We start from the raw sequence: 15,909 nt of genomic DNA, 5'->3' as shown, positions 1-15,909 counted from the left end.
GTTGATCAAGTTGATGTATTCAATAGCGTTCCTCATTATAACTGACTGAAAATAACTGAAATACCTACGCCCATCGGTCCCCCACTACCTTGACTTCTACCGGCTTCTTATTAATGGCGACGACATTGTCCACCCACTCCATGCTCTCCTCGTTAGTGTCGAAAAGTTCCATATCAAACCGGCTGAACAGGTGCGCGATTGTAAGCGAGAGTTCCTGGTACGCCAGTCTGAATTCATTAGCTATATCCATATACTCGGCAGGAGATACATACGGGCTTCCGACACACTGTCTAGACCCCTTGCTGAAGGCGACCATCCACCGATCCAGAGCCTTTCCCTTCTCGCCGAGCCATCGCTCCGGCTTGAACTTCTCCGGCGAGTCGAAGAGGTCGGGATTATCGTGGATGGTGCGGTGCGTGATGGAAACAATAGTCTACAAATTAGCTTATACAATATCACCCAGGAGATTGACTTACTCCTGCAGGCAGAAAGTGGCCCTGCACTGTAACCCCAGGCTCAGGGACAATCCGGGGCGTCATGCCTGGAACCGGCGTAGAAAGGCGCAGTGTCTCTTTAACCACCGCCAGCTATTCATCATTAGCAAGTCTTTATCCAGATCAAGGAAAGCATACCAGATAGGGCAATTTGCGAATCTCCTCCCAGCGACATTCGCGAATATGCGACTGCACAGCATCAAGCTCCTTTCGGAGGGTAGCGAGGATAGTGGGATGGGTAAGAAGATAGTAAGTCGCAGTTGTGAGCGAGTACCCCGATGTATCGCTGCCAGCCAGGATGAACAGGGCAGCCTCGTCGATGAGCTCCTTTGGTGTTCGGGCTTTGTATCCGCGCTCCTCGCTAGGCGTTAACATGGCGTCGAAGATGGTTGTGATTCCGTCTGGCGTGGTGTATTTTCCCTGCTTTCGGCGTTCTTGCACGCCTTCGACCCACGCCATGCATTGCTGTTTCGTTAGTCTCCCTTGCTAAACTATGGATGTCGGGTCTGCCGGCTTACTTGTCTAAACTGTGCATAGCCACGAAGCTTCGGAGAGGACAGCGAGGCCGGAAGTCGGGGCGCGATGTCGTTGATGATTGGAAAGTGTTTCGCTGAGACATCAGTATATTGTAGCTAAACAAAAAAGGAAACATACCAAGCCACATTCCATGGGTGATCTGGTCCATGCTAGTCATAAGAGGATGATCCAGCTCATAGTCCTTGACAAAGACATCTGCCTGTCCGAATAGAGTGACATAGATGATATCGACCTACTCATTAGCACATCCTACAGAACAAGACCGATATACCCACCGAAAAACATTTAAACATGCGCTGGATCTCCATCGGCTCGCCAGAGTCAAGCTTCTGCTTCAGCTTCGTCGCAGCCTGTTGAATAACTTGGAAGATCCGGGGGGTACAGAGCTCGATCGCGGCGGGCGAGAACAGCGGCGCAATCGTGTTTCGGTATATGCGATGGCGCTTCGAGTCCATGATAGAAATCAGGGCTTCGGGATAGATTAAGGCTTTGTAGAAATGAGGCGATTTGCCGTAGTCTGTTCCGGAGCGATAGATTCTGCTTGAATCAGTACAGAGCGTTGTATGCAATAACGAGGACTGACACATGATAGAAGTCCGGGTCGTTGACGTGGACGTGATTCGGCGAGATGCGAATAACGGGAGTTTCTGAACTGTTAGTCTGAATTAATACTAGGTGAGAGTCGAAAGCTTACGGTATTTCTCATGAAGTCCTGGCAGTCTTTTGACCAGGGTCCCATTGTCGATGACATCGAAGTAAAACTCCCACCACCCTGTGAGTCTAGCAAAGAGAGGACCAGGAATATCCCGCAGAGGATGGAAATACAGTCGTTTACAAGATATCCAGAGAGCCGAAAATACAAGCAAAAGGAGTGCAGTATAGCCCAGTTGGACCGGGTTGCCCAGCAGCGATAGCGACAGCGACAACATGGTCAGCCCGTTCGCAGTCAGTGAGATACGATCCTGCAGTTTCAGGCCCGATCGGCGGGAATGCCAGGTTAAAAGCGCCTGGCCAGAGATCGGCGGGCGTGGGGACGGCAGAGGATCTCGATATCGGCTGTTGGAAGCTGGTCCCACTGCAGTTGCGCGTGTCGAGGCCGTTGTTCAACAATATCGTGTATGAGCAGCAAGAGGCAGATACCATCCAGATACCAGACCGGCAATGGTGCCGACGCGAGGGGTCTGTGGCTGTTGGTTCTAGATATTATGGAAGTGCTCTGTCAGCTTGACGTAGTTGTCTACAATGTAACATGAGACAGCCAGTGGCAGGAAATACACAGCACGACACCCTCCTTTTCACTCTTTGTCTGCCCCTCTTTGATTGCATTCCGTTCCCCCGCTGATCGTCCATCCAGCAAAGAGCATTCTTTGTCTGCCGCAGTCACTGGCAGGCGAGTCTGACCTGCCCCACGCGCAATCTCCGACGGTCGAGTCCCGAACCGCGATCCGGGAACTGGCCAAATCCCAGGCACGGACAGCCAGCCAGCCAGCCAGCCAGGCCCTGCTTTGGCGTTGGTAAGCGAGTGCGCAGTGGCCTCAAACGGTGGGGTTCGCCGTTCAGCGCTGGCCTCTGTGCCTCCACGTTGCGCACGCTCCACCGCTGAGACTCTTCCCATCACACAATGCGGAAAATACAGCCGTCGGCTTATGAAGCCAGTGTTCATATTTATGGTATGAAGGCTAGAGAATGCATTCATTACCGGAAATGATTATCCAAACCACACTTGACAATTATTACAAGTCAGTCAGTAAAACCTCCGAAGCCGTTGGACTATTCCTTGGTGTACATAGTGGAGCAGACGTTGAGACGGTTACTGGCGACAGGATCCTTCTGTGGGCCGATGGAGCTGTTATCAGCTGAAAGTATCCAGCCTGAATCTCCGACTTGAATCGCGCAAACTTGGCGGCCACGAGGTTAAACTGCTTCATATCACTAGCCCATTCCACCGCAATTACGGATAGCAAAGTTATATACTTCGACGAGAGGAATTGCTACCTTTCAGATGCTCTGCTCCAGCCCAATAACCTCGGCAAACATCCCGACAAACTCATCGAGACTCCCTATATTAGGGCGAGCAACCAGGCACGCCCTGGCAGAACCATAGCCAGAATAATGAGCAATAACAGCCTTAGACAGTACTCTGCTAGCAGGTGCAAGCTGAGCCACCGGTGCCAGCGCCTCTTCCAAGTCTCTCGCACGGTATAGCCTGAGCAGCTGAACATGCACCGTGGGTGCGATATTAGCCAACATTGATATAATACCCTGCGAGCCCACGAGTGAGTGAAGAAAGATGTCAGATGTCCCGGGCGCAGCGGAGTACGGCCACAGGGTTGCAGAGACCCGGGAAATTCTTCCGGCATCTGTACCTGGTGATTTTAACCCGTGCTGACAACAGGAAATTTACCAATAGACCAGATATCCACAGCTGGTGGAGTTAACCCCAGCAGATAAGGCGGTCCTGCAATCCTCAACAATAAACTACCGGTCTGGGGTAATATTGAAGTAATTGCTTGTTATCTTGGTGGAGCTCCACATGAACAGATACAGGAAGAAGGACCGGTGGAGGTGGAGGTGGAGTCTTATCTCTCGCTTTGGGATTGAGATGGACACGCTCATAGACTGCAAGGCAGTTTTGGGTCAGGTTTGGACACAGAAATGGTGCATTATTCTAAATACAATCTTGGAAGTGTTCTCTGGGCCTATTTATGAGTGCTGTAGTAGTTTTATATCGTGCAGCACATTCATAACTCCTGTAGATAGTGGGCCAGGCGCTGGCGTCTACCCCGTATTTAGGGCCGGTACTCCAAACGCGGGGAAGATAAGCTCGCATGAGCATTTAAAGCATTTATAGTCCGGTTCCTGCAGCTATCTTCCTCAAGGCATTCAACATCTCTAACAATCCTCACAATGGACAAGCCCACACACGGCAGCGGCAATGTCGACGTGGCCAAAGGCGAAATCATCGAGGACGCTGATCCAGCCCTCCGACTGACTGGTGGAGGTGTCGTCGAGTTCACCCCTGAAGAAGAGAGGAGTGTGCTCAAGAATATCGATCTTCATATGCTGCCCCTGATGTGCTGGGTCTACATGATGCAGTTTGCCGACAAGTCCACGCTCAACTATGCATCGCTCATGGGCCTCCAGGCCGACACTGGCCTGGTTGGCAATCAGTACAACTGGGTCTCGAGCATCTTCTACGCGGGCTTCCTTGCTTGGGAGTAAGACATGCTATATCCTTCATCGTTGGCAGCTAACTAACTATGCAGATTCCCTACCACGTATCTCTTCCGCAGACTCCCCGTTGGCAAATATACTGCGGCCAATATCTTCTGCTGGGGCATCGCCCTGTCCTGCCATGCTGCTGCAAATAACTACGCCGGTTTACTCGTCTCTCGCTTCTTCCTTGGAGCCTTCGAGGCGAGCGTCACCCCGGCCTTCGTACTTATCACGTCGATGTGGTTCCGACAGAACGAGCAAGGCCGGCGCATGGGCTACTGGCTCGCCTGCAACGGAGTCTCCCTGATCCTGATGGGCTTCATCGGCTACGGCATCTCAGCCATCCAAGACGCCCATCTCGCCCCGTGGCGCATCCTCTTCCTCATCCTGGGCCTTCTCACCGTCGCCACCGGGGTCATCTACTTCTGGTACCTCCCAGACAACCAGTCCAACGCCAAATTCCTCGACGACCGCTCACGACTCATCGCCATCGAGCGCATCCGCGACAATTTCCAAGGCATCGGCAGCCAAGTCTGGAAATGGTCGCAGTTCCGCGAAGCCTTCCGCGACCCTCGGACATACCTCTACGTGCTGTTCTCGCTGCTCATGAACATCCCCAACGGCGGCATCACCACCTTCGGATCCCTGGTGATCAAGTCCTTCGGCTTCTCCGACAGACTCTCGCTCCTGCTGCAGTCACCAGCCGGAGTCTTCGATATCGCGGGGAAGCTGCTGTTCACGTACGCCTCGGACCGTCTCCTCGACCGCACAGCGATGGCCTTCCTAGCGATCCTGTTCGCCATGGCCGGCGCAGTGATCATGATCGTCGTACCGCAGGACGCAAAGCCCGCACTCCTAATCGGATACTACATGATCAGCGTGGCCGGTGCAGCATGGGGTCTTATCATGGCAGCAATCTCAAACAATACCCTCGGGTACACGAAGAAAGTCACCGTGAACGGGCTACAGATCATAGCCTACGCCGCGGGGAACTGGATAGGCCCGCAGACATTCCGGGCGGATGATGCGCCAGAGTATAGACGCGGAAAGACCATCGTGGCCATTATGTATGGAGCGAGTGCGGTCGTTTTACTGGTGCTGCGGTTTGTTAATATCTATGAGAATCGGCGCAGGGATCGTGTCCAGGCGGAGGAGGGAGTTGGGCTGGATGATGAAGAAACTAGGCAGGCTGTGCAGCGGTCGAAGTTTATGGACTTGACCGACTTTGAACAGACTCGCTTTCGCTATGTGAAGTAACTGCATCAAGTATCAGATTAGGATATATGGGTAGTGGTGGGCTGCTGTTTGTGTGAATGCAATTGATGTTCTAGCTATACTCAATATTCAAGACAGCCTTTGCTCCTATCTCTCTCCCCTGTTCTATCCAAGTCCGAGGAAAGTGTCAAAAATAACTACAAGACCTACCTCATACTAGCCAGTGGAAGCTCTGGTGGGAACGACCTTAGTTTCTTAGGAGAAGCAGACATGAAGCAGCAGACTCCTAGAGATACTCAGGCAGACTAGACACTTACCAGCGACCGCTAGTAGCTACATATCAGGACGATATATGAAAAACAGGACACATAATAGAGTTACCTTCTAGAGCAGGAACCATTCATTTATCTTGTACAGATATTGTCCTACTAGCGGAGCACGGCCTATACCCCACGGGAGGTTTACAGACGCGCAGGCTGACGTATAACAGTACTACTACTCCTCCCATTGAAGACACAAACAATCAATAACCTACAACACCATGAAATCTGCAAAGTCCTCGTCCGGCAGCTCTGGCTGCACATCCTCACCCATCAGCCCCAAATACCAAGTCAAATCACTCCCATCGAACTCCCTCGCCGCAAAGCCATTACCCAAATACCCAAACCGATTCGCAGTCGTATAGGTCAGGTTATAGTCCTCCCACCGCGGCGCCTTCATCGTTTCAAAGAAATGGATCCGCGACCCGGGCCACATCATGATCTCGCCGTCGACCGTGCCCTGCTTAAACCAGGAGCGACAGGGCGAGGACCAGGCCGTCCGCGGTAGGAACTGTCGTCTGTGTTGTACAAAGTCTGCCACGGCCTCGGGCTTCACGTCAAAGGAGGTAACGCCCTCTTCAGACATTTTCGTCAACATTTGCAGGAAATGCTTGGACACTGTTTCAGTTATTGGCAGGAAGCTCCCGTGGCCGTACGGACCGTAGGGGCCGTTAAAAACTAAATTCGTCAATATTAGCTGATATCCCGGCCTTTTATTTCAAGACTTACTCAGGTAGTTCGGAAAATGAGGCACCGCAATAGACAGATACGTGTTCGGGATGTCTGCCCATTCCTTGCTCAGACTGCGCGAGTCTCGCCCGATGGTGGGATATGCAGGCTTCCAGCTGACATCGAAGCCCGTGGCGCAGACGATGACATCAAACTCATGCTCCACGCCGTCGGCGGTCCGGATACCTTTCTGGGTGAATTCCTGGATGCTGGAGGAGACGACGCTAACGTTCTCCTGGCACAGGGCCTCCAGATATCCAGCCCCGGGAGTTGGGCGACGACAGCCGACGGCGAAGTTGGTGGGCACGATCAGATCGGCCAACTCAGGTTTCTTGGCCAGTCGTGTGCGCATGTCCTTCTCGGCTGCCTGCTGGTTTGTTAGCTATGAAGATAATGGTCAAGGTGTGACTTACTGCTCTTGCATCGGCTTGCTCCTTGGATCCATTGAGAATGAAGCGGAATCGCGAGTTGAGCTCGGACTCGATCTTCTTGCGGTATGCAAGGTACTTTTCCGGGTTGGACTTTAGGATTTCTTTCTGTTTCTCGCTGTCTGGTCTTGTTAGATGGACACTATATACGGTTCAGGCTGGCTCACATTTGAAGTTCGTTCCTCCTTTGCCTGCAAAGCGCTGTCCGAAGCTGGCAGTAACCCAGGACTGGCTTCTAATGAAGCATTTCAAAGAAGAAACAACTGAACAGTCAGTCTTGTGCATGTGATAGGTAATGTGGAACAAACCTGGCTGGATATTGGGAACAATCTGGACAGCAGAGGACCCTGACCCGATCACTCCCACTCGCTTTCCTTGAAGCTGAATGCTGTCGTCCCAGTTTGCACTGTGCAGCATTTGGCCTTTAAAGTGTTCTCGATTTGGAATTGCAGGCCATTTCCATTTACTGGCAATGCTTAGCAGGGTATAAACTTGAGAGACAGGAGACTCACTTGAGAACACCGCTTGCATTTACCAGGACATGAGCGCTGTCTTCGAAAACTTCATTTGAAATCGTATTCTGAAGCTTGAGATGCCACTGCTGTTTATCTTCATCCCATCTGGCATCGATCACCTTACAGTTGAGCTGCATGTACTTCATCAGACCGTAGTCCTGCGCCACAGACTTGAAGTAATGCAAAATCTCAGCGGCACTCGAATAGCTGCCACCATTAGCTCGCGCGACCAAAGAAATACTCAAGAAATAAAATACAAGAAACATACAAAGATGACCAATGCGTCGACGGCGCCCAGGAATACTGGTAATTCACCGACGGGATATCGCAGCCACATCCTGGATACTTGTTCTCATACCACGTCCCCCCAATCGAGGGATTCTTGTCGTAGCAGACCAGGTCCAGATCCAGGCCGCTGTTATCCACATCGTGGGCGAAATTGATGGCACTGGCACCACAGCCGATGACCACAATGCGGATCTTCCTCGCGAGGCGGCTGGGCTGTTCGATGATCTGGTAGCCTGCATTGGAATGCGTTTGGGTGACCCCGATAGAACCCATGTTGAAGCTGATTTTGAACAACTACTATATGGATGTATATTTCAGAGATCTGGGCTTCTTTTCTACCTATCCAGGCGTTGTACATGACGCTTTACCTGTCGGTGGAGCTCCACCGCGTCCACCAGCCTCCACTCGTCTCCATTTCTTGCTGTTGGGGTACAGAGGCCTTGGAGACAGAGAATCGAGACGAGCTGTTCAGATGTTACATCTTCTGGTGATTGTGTGGTTTAAGGATACTTTACACCCCAGATATGTATTTCGGCCTGACTTCTCGGATAGCATCTACTATCAAGTATAACTAGATTAGTTCCTCCACGTACAAGCCTCATTCCAAAACCCCAAGCCCGCCTCCCTCCTCGCCGTCCCATGAACCGCCGCACTATCCAAACATTCGCCCGCATACTCCCTCGCCGCAGTCAACCTTCCCAGCGCAACATCCACCGTCGGCAAACTCGCCCCATTTGCCCCCGCAATCGCCAGCGCATGCCGCATATCCTTACACGCCAGCGCAGCCGCAAAACCTGGTCCCTTCTCCGGCGACGGCGCATACGACCCGCTCGTGATCCGCGCCGAATAACCCTGCAGCACAGGACCGAACATGTCCCCTATAAACTCCTCAAGCAGGGCCGGACCGAGGCCGGTTTTCTCCGCGATGATGTGTGCTTCGGAGATTACTTCCATGAAGCTTATGACGAGGATGTTCCTGGCAGAGGGTCAGTGTGCCAGCAGTAGCAGACATGGTGTATAGGGACATTCTCACCCGCATATCTTGAGCGAACTGGACCTGCGCACGTCTTCACCTAGACGTATAATCCTGCGCCCCATCACATCTTGGATAAGCGGCTCGACTCTCTGAATCGCCGCAGCGGGACCGGCAACTGCGAAGATGAGTTTCCCTGCTTCTGCGACAGTGCTGGCGCCGAATACGGGTGCTGCGATGAATGTCGCGCCTTTTTCAGCGAGGCGGGTCGCAGTGGCCGCGGCTGTATCTGGGTGGATTGTCGAGGTGTCGATGAACGTTTTCCCGGCGAGGCTGTTGGTCGTTAGAGCTCTGGTGATCAGGGAGTCCAAGACGGCATCATCAGAGATCTGTAATTATAATTAGTGGTGAGTTGTGTGCATGCGTTATGGAGGTGCCGCACCATTGTGAAAATAATATCAGATGCTTGGACGAGACTTTCAAAGTCGCTCTCTGGGATTGCACCGGCGTCTTGCAGTGGTTGGCCCTTTGACATACTCCGGTTACTGTAGTGGAGAGGAGGGAGGCTATTTCCTTGCAAATGCTTCTGCAGATTGAGGGCCATGTGTAGGCCCATGGATCCCAGGCCAAACTGTTTGGTTAAGCATGGTTCCGTGATTTTAGGAGGATACGTACCCATCCAATATTCGATGCCATGGTGTCTAGTAGTCGCGCTGGTAAAAAGTGTTGGAACATTATCGGGGAAGAGGAAGATCTGGCTTAAGGGGGTCTATGGAATACGCTGGCAGGATACAAGTGGAGCTCCACTGCATTGGAGATAGTCCACTCCATGCAAACTAGTACTATGAATAACTTGACATTGTTTGAATCACGCTAGTGTGCTCGCGGGAGCAGCCAGAACCTCCTCTATGACGGCTACCATGGACGGCCCAAGACCCCAAACAGACCTGTCCCTGCACACCCTCTGCATCAGAGACAAGTATAGTCCCTCCCCCTGCTCAAGCAGACCAACAAAGCTATCGCGATCCGCAGACCAGATCCGCGGATCTCGCTCTCCCCCAGCACTCACCACCACGGCCTCAACAAGCGTGTTGAAAATCAGCATGGACGACTCGCACGTCCTAGGAAGCTCGTTGAAAGTATCTATGTGGTTCCGGATATCCTTACTCGCACGCCTCAGAGCCGCCCACATGCACAGCAGGATCCCATAGCTGCTTGCCGTCGCCCAGGGCGGTTCACGGCATCGGCCTTCTCCCTCGCCGACTATCTTGGACAGCGCACCGACAAGGTCAGCCAGCAGAGCCAGAATGCCTTCATCACCCCACAGATGCGGTTGGAGTAATGGTGCCGATCGCCGAACAGCGACGTAGTTCCCGAGCGTGAGATGAGTAGAGGTCGCCAGTCCCGCAACGACGCTGTTGTCCACAATCCCGCCGATAAGCAGGGGGTCCGGTCGGCAGAGGCTGATTTTGACAAAACAATAGAGATTCTCAATAGCCCTCCACAGCAGAAAATGCGGGCTTTCGCTCGTGCATGCTTGGTTCTTCGCGATGTTCGAAATCGCTCTCATGGCGCTGTAGACTTGTTTGTTTTGAGCCTGGGTGAGGATATGGAAGGCGGATGGATCAGCTGGGCTCGGGGGCATTTGGTAGTAGCATCGAGTGAAGTCTCTTATCAGTGTATTTATATTTGCAAGCAGGCAAAATGTTGCGAACGGCGATGCGGCCAGAGCAGCGAGAAGTTCTGGACTTGGAGATTCAGACATCAGCTGTTGGGTGGCTATCGAAAGAGAGGCTGTTGCAATCCGGCGGGGACTGTATATGTAGTCCTCTGACAGTGTCCCGAAATGCTCAGCCACTCTTTGAAGCCATACCTGGGAGTTCTGGGCCTCCCACAGATCACTTGGGAAGGGAAGTTCCCACGCAAACTCCATTGGCGAGAGTACGGGCCGTGCATTGGACGGTAGAAAAACATAGGCGTCCACGAGGACCAGAGCGTACAGTGAGACTTTGAGCGACTCCGTGTTGATATAAGAGGTCCACCGCATGTAAGGCGTTTCTGAGTCAACGTGAACTAGGTCGTTTGTTGAGGATAGAAAGTCTGGCGCTGCAATACCTTGTATCAGTAGCCCTAGCTCTCGTGTGGCCTAGACATTATTAGCATTGGTTATACCGTGAGAACAAGACCTACGTCAACAATAATCCGCAACAAACGTTTTGCTTCGTCAAAATCAGCGGAGTCGTTCGAGTACGCCCCGTAGATAATATGGAGAATGCCGGCCTGCAACAGCCAGACCTTTCGAGCTTCACTGCCATCTGCGGCGACCTACGATATATTAGCAGTCAATGAATGCAATGCATTCTGGTGAGTCACCATGTCATGAAGCTGCCTGCTCCCTCGCTTCCAAGTATCCCGACGCCATTGACATGTTTCCAGCTCACTTGAAAGGAATGGAGTTGAGTATAAACTACCGATAACTGCCACGATGTTAACCAAGAGCTCGGATGACGAGGAGATGGAAAAGGTCGGCCGATGGAGTAACGGAAAGGCTGGATGGAAATGTTCAATATAAGCCTTGATACACAATGCAGTATCCCCGCGGGTCCTATGTCGGTAGCCACCAGTCAGTTCACAATCAAGCCTGCAAGACAAAACAACGCACACAGATTGCGGAGATGCAGGCTGGACGTGTGAAGTATCGTCGAGTTGGCCATGCTCTGGGTTCAACAAGGCCTCCGGGGCTAGACAGGCGATGGTCTCTGCTATTTCCGACGGACTAGAATCTCCTCGACTTGCCAGCCCGATTTGATCCTGGGCTCCGCACCGAAGGCGATGTCTTTTATATACATCGCTTCAAGCGATTAATAAATGCAGACGAAATTCCAGCAGGATACGCACCTCCGTGAAAATCGGGCATGACACCCGGCGCACTCGAAGGCCTTCCGGGAAGCACCACCGTGTCCTTGGATAATATATTGAGTTCCAGGGATATTTAAAGGCAATTGCTTGATGCTTACGGGCAAGCTTGTGTCTTTTGAGATTCTCCTGTCCATGATCAGCAGGAAATGGTGGGCTCTATCCAAGGCACTTACACTCCGCGTAAACGACTTTGAGCACTCACTACAAGGGAACGGACGGGCAGCGTCAGCACTATCGGCAGGGTCCGCCATGATATAAGCTATAGACAGGAATAATTCAATTTCAAGTGACGCAGTTAGTCGAAGGAAGAGAGGCGATCCCTCACGTGCGTTACTCCGCACTGCTCCAACTCTCCAACTCGCCAATAGATTCAATCGCCGTAATCAACACCTCTCAAGGCCAGCTCCATACATGCCATATCACTTCCTATCGGCTGGTTAATCGCCTTTATCTCCAATCTCTCATCTACTTGCTGGAATATCTCTTTCCAATCCTCCGCTGCCCGCTCCTGGGCATTAAAGCTCTGCATCATAGTCAGGTCCTGTGCACGTAGTACCCTTTCCCTCTGCAGCGGCACAGCTCCAGGGTCGGGCATTACAGAGTCCATTACTATAATCCGGGAGTCTTTTCCCAGCACCGCGACAAGCTGGGAGAGGATCTTGACAGCATCGTCGGTCGGCCAGTCATGCAGGATCATGCGGAGGAAGTATACAGCAGCCCCTTGAACTGGCTGAGGATCGAAAAAACTGTGAGGGAGGTATGTGATCCGCGATCCAAGGGCAGCACCGTCGGGAAGGGAGAGGACACCAGATTGGGCATTCGCAACGACGTCAGGAAGGTCCTGGACTATGAATTTCAACGACGGAAACTTCCGGGCCAGGGCGATCGAGACGTGTCCTGTTGAACCACCAACCTGATATCACAATTAGTAAACATAGTAGAAAGGATACAAGGATATACATCAACGACAGTAGCTTCACCCAGACCAGCCCAGTCAAATCCTGCAATCGTGTGCTCGGTGCTGAGATGCCGCGCAGACCCTGCAGCCTTCATAAGGTTCTCGAAGTGGGCTTTACGCTCGGGGTGTTGAGCTAGATGCTCGAAAAATGGAAGATCGGTGTCGTTCGCCATATTATGCGCCGTGTGCGTTCTACTCAGACTCTGTGGCCACTTGGCATGGGCATATACCATGGCTGCTGCAGTTGGCGCAGAGACGTCACAGAACCATGCAGCACGCGTGCGCTCATTCTGATCATTCCGGATACAGAGTGAGGCAGCAGAATGTCCTACCTTCTGTGGCTCAGGCTCCTCGAAAAGCCCACTGGTTATCGCCATGCGCATTATGCTCTTTGCATGGACAACAGCGACGTTGGCTTTGGCGGCGAGCTCTGTATATGTAATAGTCCCCTCAGACGGCACGATGTCGAATATTTGAAAGTGGACCAGCCATTTGATAACTGCCATTTCGTTGAACTACTCTTGTCAGTCGGGGATGATACCAAGGTCCACAGCTTACTCCTGTTCGGAAATTGCTGATATACTCGCTGGGTCCAGCAGCAAGACGGAACAGACGCAGAGACGCATCCATGATCTGGTGACGCGCATCCTGGACTTCTTGGGGTGCGTCGTGAGGAAGGACAACTGCTGGAGTGTCTCTATCAAATGAGGGACGAGGCAGATCTAATGCATCAAGATAGGCATTGAGGGTTTTGATATTCTGTTCAAGGCTTAGGCTTAGCTCCTCCATCGCAGCGGTTGGTAGTGTCGACTGGATATATGCGTAGCTGCGGGGCATGTCAGGAATCAAGAATCAAGACGGCGATGTCGGGGTCTTCATGCAGGTGAGCTGCATCAGCATCATTGGGCTCTTGGCTGCATATGTGTGACGGATGTCGAAGGTGCTGCTAGCAGTCGGCAATATACCATGACAACACCAGCCGGCCGTCTTTCACGTATACAGGGTCTTCGTCATTCCACAAAGTAGATGATTTCGTATCTGACATTAACTGGGAAATGCTAACCCATAGCTACGGCTGTAACAGTAGAAGACTCATCAAGGCTCAACCCGTGCAACAAACCGCCCCAGACTCTCACAAAGCCGATCAAGAACCCACTCTGGCTCTGTCTTCTCGGCCAACAGAGGACTATGCTGTCCAATCCAGTCCCAGTTAAGCAGACCGTACTCGTCCTCGTCGATGCGAATGTTTTCATCTCCTTCCCCGTCGCCACCTTTAGACTGCGTGAGCTGGATCAACCGGGTAAACTCAACCCACTCTTCATAACTATACTTCTTCCTCTGACCGGAGACGGCGTCTTTTATCGTTTTCTGTATTGCAAGGACGAGTTCCTGTCCTAGTCTATGGGTGGAGGGCCTGGGCGATCGAGCAAGGGATTCGAGCGATAGTTGGCCGGAGGACTGTTCTTGAGGGGGGGATGGAGGTTCTGTCTGCTCCTGTTGACCTCTTTCAAGTTGAGACTGGCTGTAAGCAGATGGTGCCAAACTACATATCCGCTTCACTGTTCCAGAGCATCGCGATATCACAGTCCTGTAAAGGCCAGACTGCGGCAACACAGTCCAATCGGCAACAATATTCGTACACCTTTTATAACCATCCACAAGCGTATCACTCATCTTCGAGATAAGCGAAGTCATCGTCGGTACAGCGAAAAGGGACCAGACAACGAAGAACTGCCTCGAGGCATTAGTAGTAGGCGTGATATCCCCATACCCTATCGTCAGAAGAGAAGTGAAACCAAAATACAGCGCCTGGAAGTACGTCAGATCGTCCTCCAGCGCCCAGAATATCACGGCGCCAACTGCCCACATAATCCCGAATGCTATAATACTGATAGCGAGGTTCATCCAGCGTCGATACCGCACGGTTTCAGTTTGGATGGCGCGCATGGCGTCGAACCGGTCCCGCTCTTCTCTCATCTGCGTGAGCTTGGAGAGACTACTTCCCGGCCTTATCCAGTTAAACGCATGGACCGTGCTGATGATCGGTTTTCGTCGTGTATGTCGCTGCTGGTACTCAATTTCCCCGTATGGTTCTGTCTCATCGGACCGTCGGATAATGGCCTTCCTCTTGCGCTCGGCATGCTGAACGAGGACATCCTGGCGCTCAATCTGCTGTACAAATCTATGGATGCTGGAAATGACCAAGCCAACCATGACAATCCCAATGACAGCGTAAGGGAAAACCAGCCCGCGGCCCACCGCGGTTGTGGGTGTGATATCGCCGAACCCGACTGTAAGGACTGTAATGTCGGAAAAGTACACGGCGTTTGCGTAGGATATGTCGATTACGTGGCAGAATATCACTCCTCCAATCGCGAGCCAGGCTACAAATGATGTTGTTTGAAGAATTAGAGTTCGTTGATCGCTGGTTAGGACGAAGTTCTGGGGATAGTGCCCTAGAAAGTATCCCAGCATGTTTACCATGAGGATCACGGAGAGGAGGAAGTAGAGCACTGCGGAGATGACGGCGCTCCAGTACCCCTGAGAGAATGTTTGGTTTGGGGGGATGGGACTATGGTACACATCCATAGATATTGTCAACCCGGTCATCTATACAGCGTCAGTCGCTGACTACGACGGCGTGTGGTAATACTCACTATAACCGTCGATGAGATCCACAGAAAGATAGACAGAGGAAGCGCAATGATATACCGCACGAGGCGCGTGAAATTGCACAGCAAGAAGAAATTCCCCAGTATACCAAACGCAAGCGACGTCGCATTCAAAGCGACACACCTAGCACGTCAGTTCCGCTGCCTTCTCATGATAGGAATATACTACCATCTAGGATCCCCAATGCCGACTTGCACCGGCATACCATCTACACCTTCCTGGTCATGGAGAATATTGCTTATCCAGGGGTTAACCAGCGCAACGATAGACATGAGGCTAGCGAGAGGACCGGTTGTCGCTGCAGCGAGGGGAATTGCAGTGGATGCGAACCACCAGTCTTGAGGCTCGTCATCGTCTGGCGGCCTCATGTGGAAATTGCTGCGGAATCGACCCCAGACTGAGCTGGTCTTTTTGGTCGAGTTGCCATGTTCTGGCGCTGTTGCTTGGGACATTTCACTGTCGCGCCCATTCCCATCATTTAGCAAGATATGGCATGAAGTCTAAGGTTGTGGGGATGAGATCGTGCTATGACGCAATTGAGTGCAGCATCCATGGGTCGATCCACACATTGACATTTGACCGAGAAGCACGCAGCTGTACCAAAACCAGTGTATTTATTAATTACAGAATATTCAACAAGATAT

The 15,909-nt window shown here is 52.0% G+C and overlaps 9 protein-coding genes across 9 annotated transcripts; 1 reads left to right on the top strand and 8 right to left on the bottom strand.

Moving 5' to 3' along the window:
• Window positions 1-64: 64 nt before the first annotated feature.
• ASPVEDRAFT_137854 (cytochrome P450) lies at window positions 65-1,960 on the bottom strand (the record flags this gene model as incomplete). The annotated part of the gene is made up of 9 exons (XM_040807440.1): window positions 65-227; window positions 273-433; window positions 477-587; window positions 633-959; window positions 1,013-1,104; window positions 1,149-1,263; window positions 1,307-1,568; window positions 1,615-1,678; window positions 1,726-1,960. 9 exons carry the CDS (start codon window positions 1,958-1,960, stop codon window positions 65-67), a joined length of 1,530 nt encoding a protein of 509 aa, XP_040671612.1.
• A 65-nt stretch (window positions 1,961-2,025) lies between these two features.
• Window positions 2,026-2,878, bottom strand: ASPVEDRAFT_870632 (uncharacterized protein). The gene has a single exon (XM_040817968.1). The coding sequence runs from the start codon at window positions 2,725-2,727 to the stop codon at window positions 2,269-2,271; it is 459 nt and encodes a 152-aa protein (XP_040671611.1). The 5' UTR covers window positions 2,728-2,878; the 3' UTR covers window positions 2,026-2,268.
• ASPVEDRAFT_45314 (uncharacterized protein) lies at window positions 2,737-3,691 on the bottom strand. The gene has a single exon (XM_040813252.1). It carries the CDS (start codon window positions 3,279-3,281, stop codon window positions 3,030-3,032), a length of 252 nt encoding a protein of 83 aa, XP_040671610.1. The 5' UTR covers window positions 3,282-3,691; the 3' UTR covers window positions 2,737-3,029.
• Window positions 3,692-3,924: 233 nt separating this feature from the next.
• Window positions 3,925-5,562, top strand: ASPVEDRAFT_199320 (allantoate permease family MFS transporter). The gene is made up of 2 exons (XM_040809281.1): window positions 3,925-4,249; window positions 4,298-5,562. Exons 1-2 carry the CDS (start codon window positions 3,939-3,941, stop codon window positions 5,502-5,504), a joined length of 1,518 nt encoding a protein of 505 aa, XP_040671609.1. The 5' UTR covers window positions 3,925-3,938; the 3' UTR covers window positions 5,505-5,562.
• A 431-nt stretch (window positions 5,563-5,993) lies between these two features.
• Window positions 5,994-8,015, bottom strand: ASPVEDRAFT_87180 (flavin-containing monooxygenase; the record flags this gene model as incomplete). Its single annotated transcript, XM_040817996.1, has 7 exons — window positions 5,994-6,460; window positions 6,512-6,878; window positions 6,925-7,061; window positions 7,107-7,202; window positions 7,248-7,405; window positions 7,452-7,661; window positions 7,723-8,015. 7 exons carry the CDS (start codon window positions 8,013-8,015, stop codon window positions 5,994-5,996), a joined length of 1,728 nt encoding a protein of 575 aa, XP_040671608.1.
• A 303-nt stretch (window positions 8,016-8,318) lies between these two features.
• On the bottom strand, window positions 8,319-9,411 carry ASPVEDRAFT_153994 (NAD(P)-dependent oxidoreductase; the record flags this gene model as incomplete). The annotated part of the gene is made up of 4 exons (XM_040808383.1): window positions 8,319-8,718; window positions 8,776-9,104; window positions 9,158-9,346; window positions 9,391-9,411. 4 exons carry the CDS (start codon window positions 9,409-9,411, stop codon window positions 8,319-8,321), a joined length of 939 nt encoding a protein of 312 aa, XP_040671607.1.
• Window positions 9,412-9,569: 158 nt separating this feature from the next.
• Window positions 9,570-12,376, bottom strand: ASPVEDRAFT_870107 (uncharacterized protein). Its single transcript, XM_040817956.1, has 7 exons — window positions 11,808-12,376; window positions 11,733-11,760; window positions 11,614-11,677; window positions 11,378-11,566; window positions 11,089-11,320; window positions 10,906-11,040; window positions 9,570-10,861 (listed from the first exon to the last, which is right to left on the bottom strand). Exons 1-7 carry the CDS (start codon window positions 11,883-11,885, stop codon window positions 9,584-9,586), a joined length of 2,004 nt encoding a protein of 667 aa, XP_040671606.1. The 5' UTR covers window positions 11,886-12,376; the 3' UTR covers window positions 9,570-9,583.
• ASPVEDRAFT_138962 (uncharacterized protein) lies at window positions 12,005-13,098 on the bottom strand (the record flags this gene model as incomplete). The annotated part of the gene is made up of 2 exons (XM_040807536.1): window positions 12,005-12,547; window positions 12,595-13,098. 2 exons carry the CDS (start codon window positions 13,096-13,098, stop codon window positions 12,005-12,007), a joined length of 1,047 nt encoding a protein of 348 aa, XP_040671605.1.
• Window positions 13,099-13,411: 313 nt separating this feature from the next.
• Window positions 13,412-15,818, bottom strand: ASPVEDRAFT_870551 (uncharacterized protein). Its single transcript, XM_040817965.1, has 3 exons — window positions 15,434-15,818; window positions 15,250-15,388; window positions 13,412-15,202 (listed from the first exon to the last, which is right to left on the bottom strand). Exons 1-3 carry the CDS (start codon window positions 15,715-15,717, stop codon window positions 13,688-13,690), a joined length of 1,938 nt encoding a protein of 645 aa, XP_040671604.1. The 5' UTR covers window positions 15,718-15,818; the 3' UTR covers window positions 13,412-13,687.
• Between the last annotated feature and the right edge of the window lie 91 nt (window positions 15,819-15,909).

The sequence above is a fragment of the Aspergillus versicolor genome (genome assembly GCF_001890125.1).
Source record: "Aspergillus versicolor CBS 583.65 unplaced genomic scaffold ASPVEscaffold_9, whole genome shotgun sequence".
NCBI lineage: Eukaryota > Fungi > Ascomycota > Eurotiomycetes > Eurotiales > Aspergillaceae > Aspergillus > Aspergillus versicolor.
The sequence above is the reverse complement of the archived record's forward strand: the minus strand, read 5'-3'. Positions and strand labels throughout refer to the sequence as shown.

Coding starts and splice junctions, on each gene's coding strand:
- ASPVEDRAFT_870632 (XM_040817968.1), bottom strand. CDS start 2,727: ATGAATGCATTCTCTAGCCTTCATACCATAAATATGAACACTGGCTTC.
- ASPVEDRAFT_45314 (XM_040813252.1), bottom strand. CDS start 3,281: ATGTTGGCTAATATCGCACCCACGGTGCATGTTCAGCTGCTCAGGCTA.
- ASPVEDRAFT_199320 (XM_040809281.1), top strand. CDS start 3,939: ATGGACAAGCCCACACACGGCAGCGGCAATGTCGACGTGGCCAAAGGC. Junction 4,250..4,297: donor GCGGGCTTCCTTGCTTGGGA/GTAAGACATGCT, acceptor CTAACTATGCAG/ATTCCCTACCACGTATCTCT.
- ASPVEDRAFT_870107 (XM_040817956.1), bottom strand. CDS start 11,885: ATGGCGGACCCTGCCGATAGTGCTGACGCTGCCCGTCCGTTCCCTTGT. Junction 11,678..11,732: donor CAAAAGACACAAGCTTGCCC/GTAAGCATCAAG, acceptor ATATTATCCAAG/GACACGGTGGTGCTTCCCGG. Junction 11,321..11,377: donor CCTGCATCTCCGCAATCTGT/GTGCGTTGTTTT, acceptor CTACCGACATAG/GACCCGCGGGGATACTGCAT.
- ASPVEDRAFT_870551 (XM_040817965.1), bottom strand. CDS start 15,717: ATGTCCCAAGCAACAGCGCCAGAACATGGCAACTCGACCAAAAAGACC. Junction 15,389..15,433: donor GGCATTGGGGATCCTAGATG/GTAGTATATTCC, acceptor CTGACGTGCTAG/GTGTGTCGCTTTGAATGCGA. Junction 15,203..15,249: donor GGATCTCATCGACGGTTATA/GTGAGTATTACC, acceptor GACGCTGTATAG/ATGACCGGGTTGACAATATC.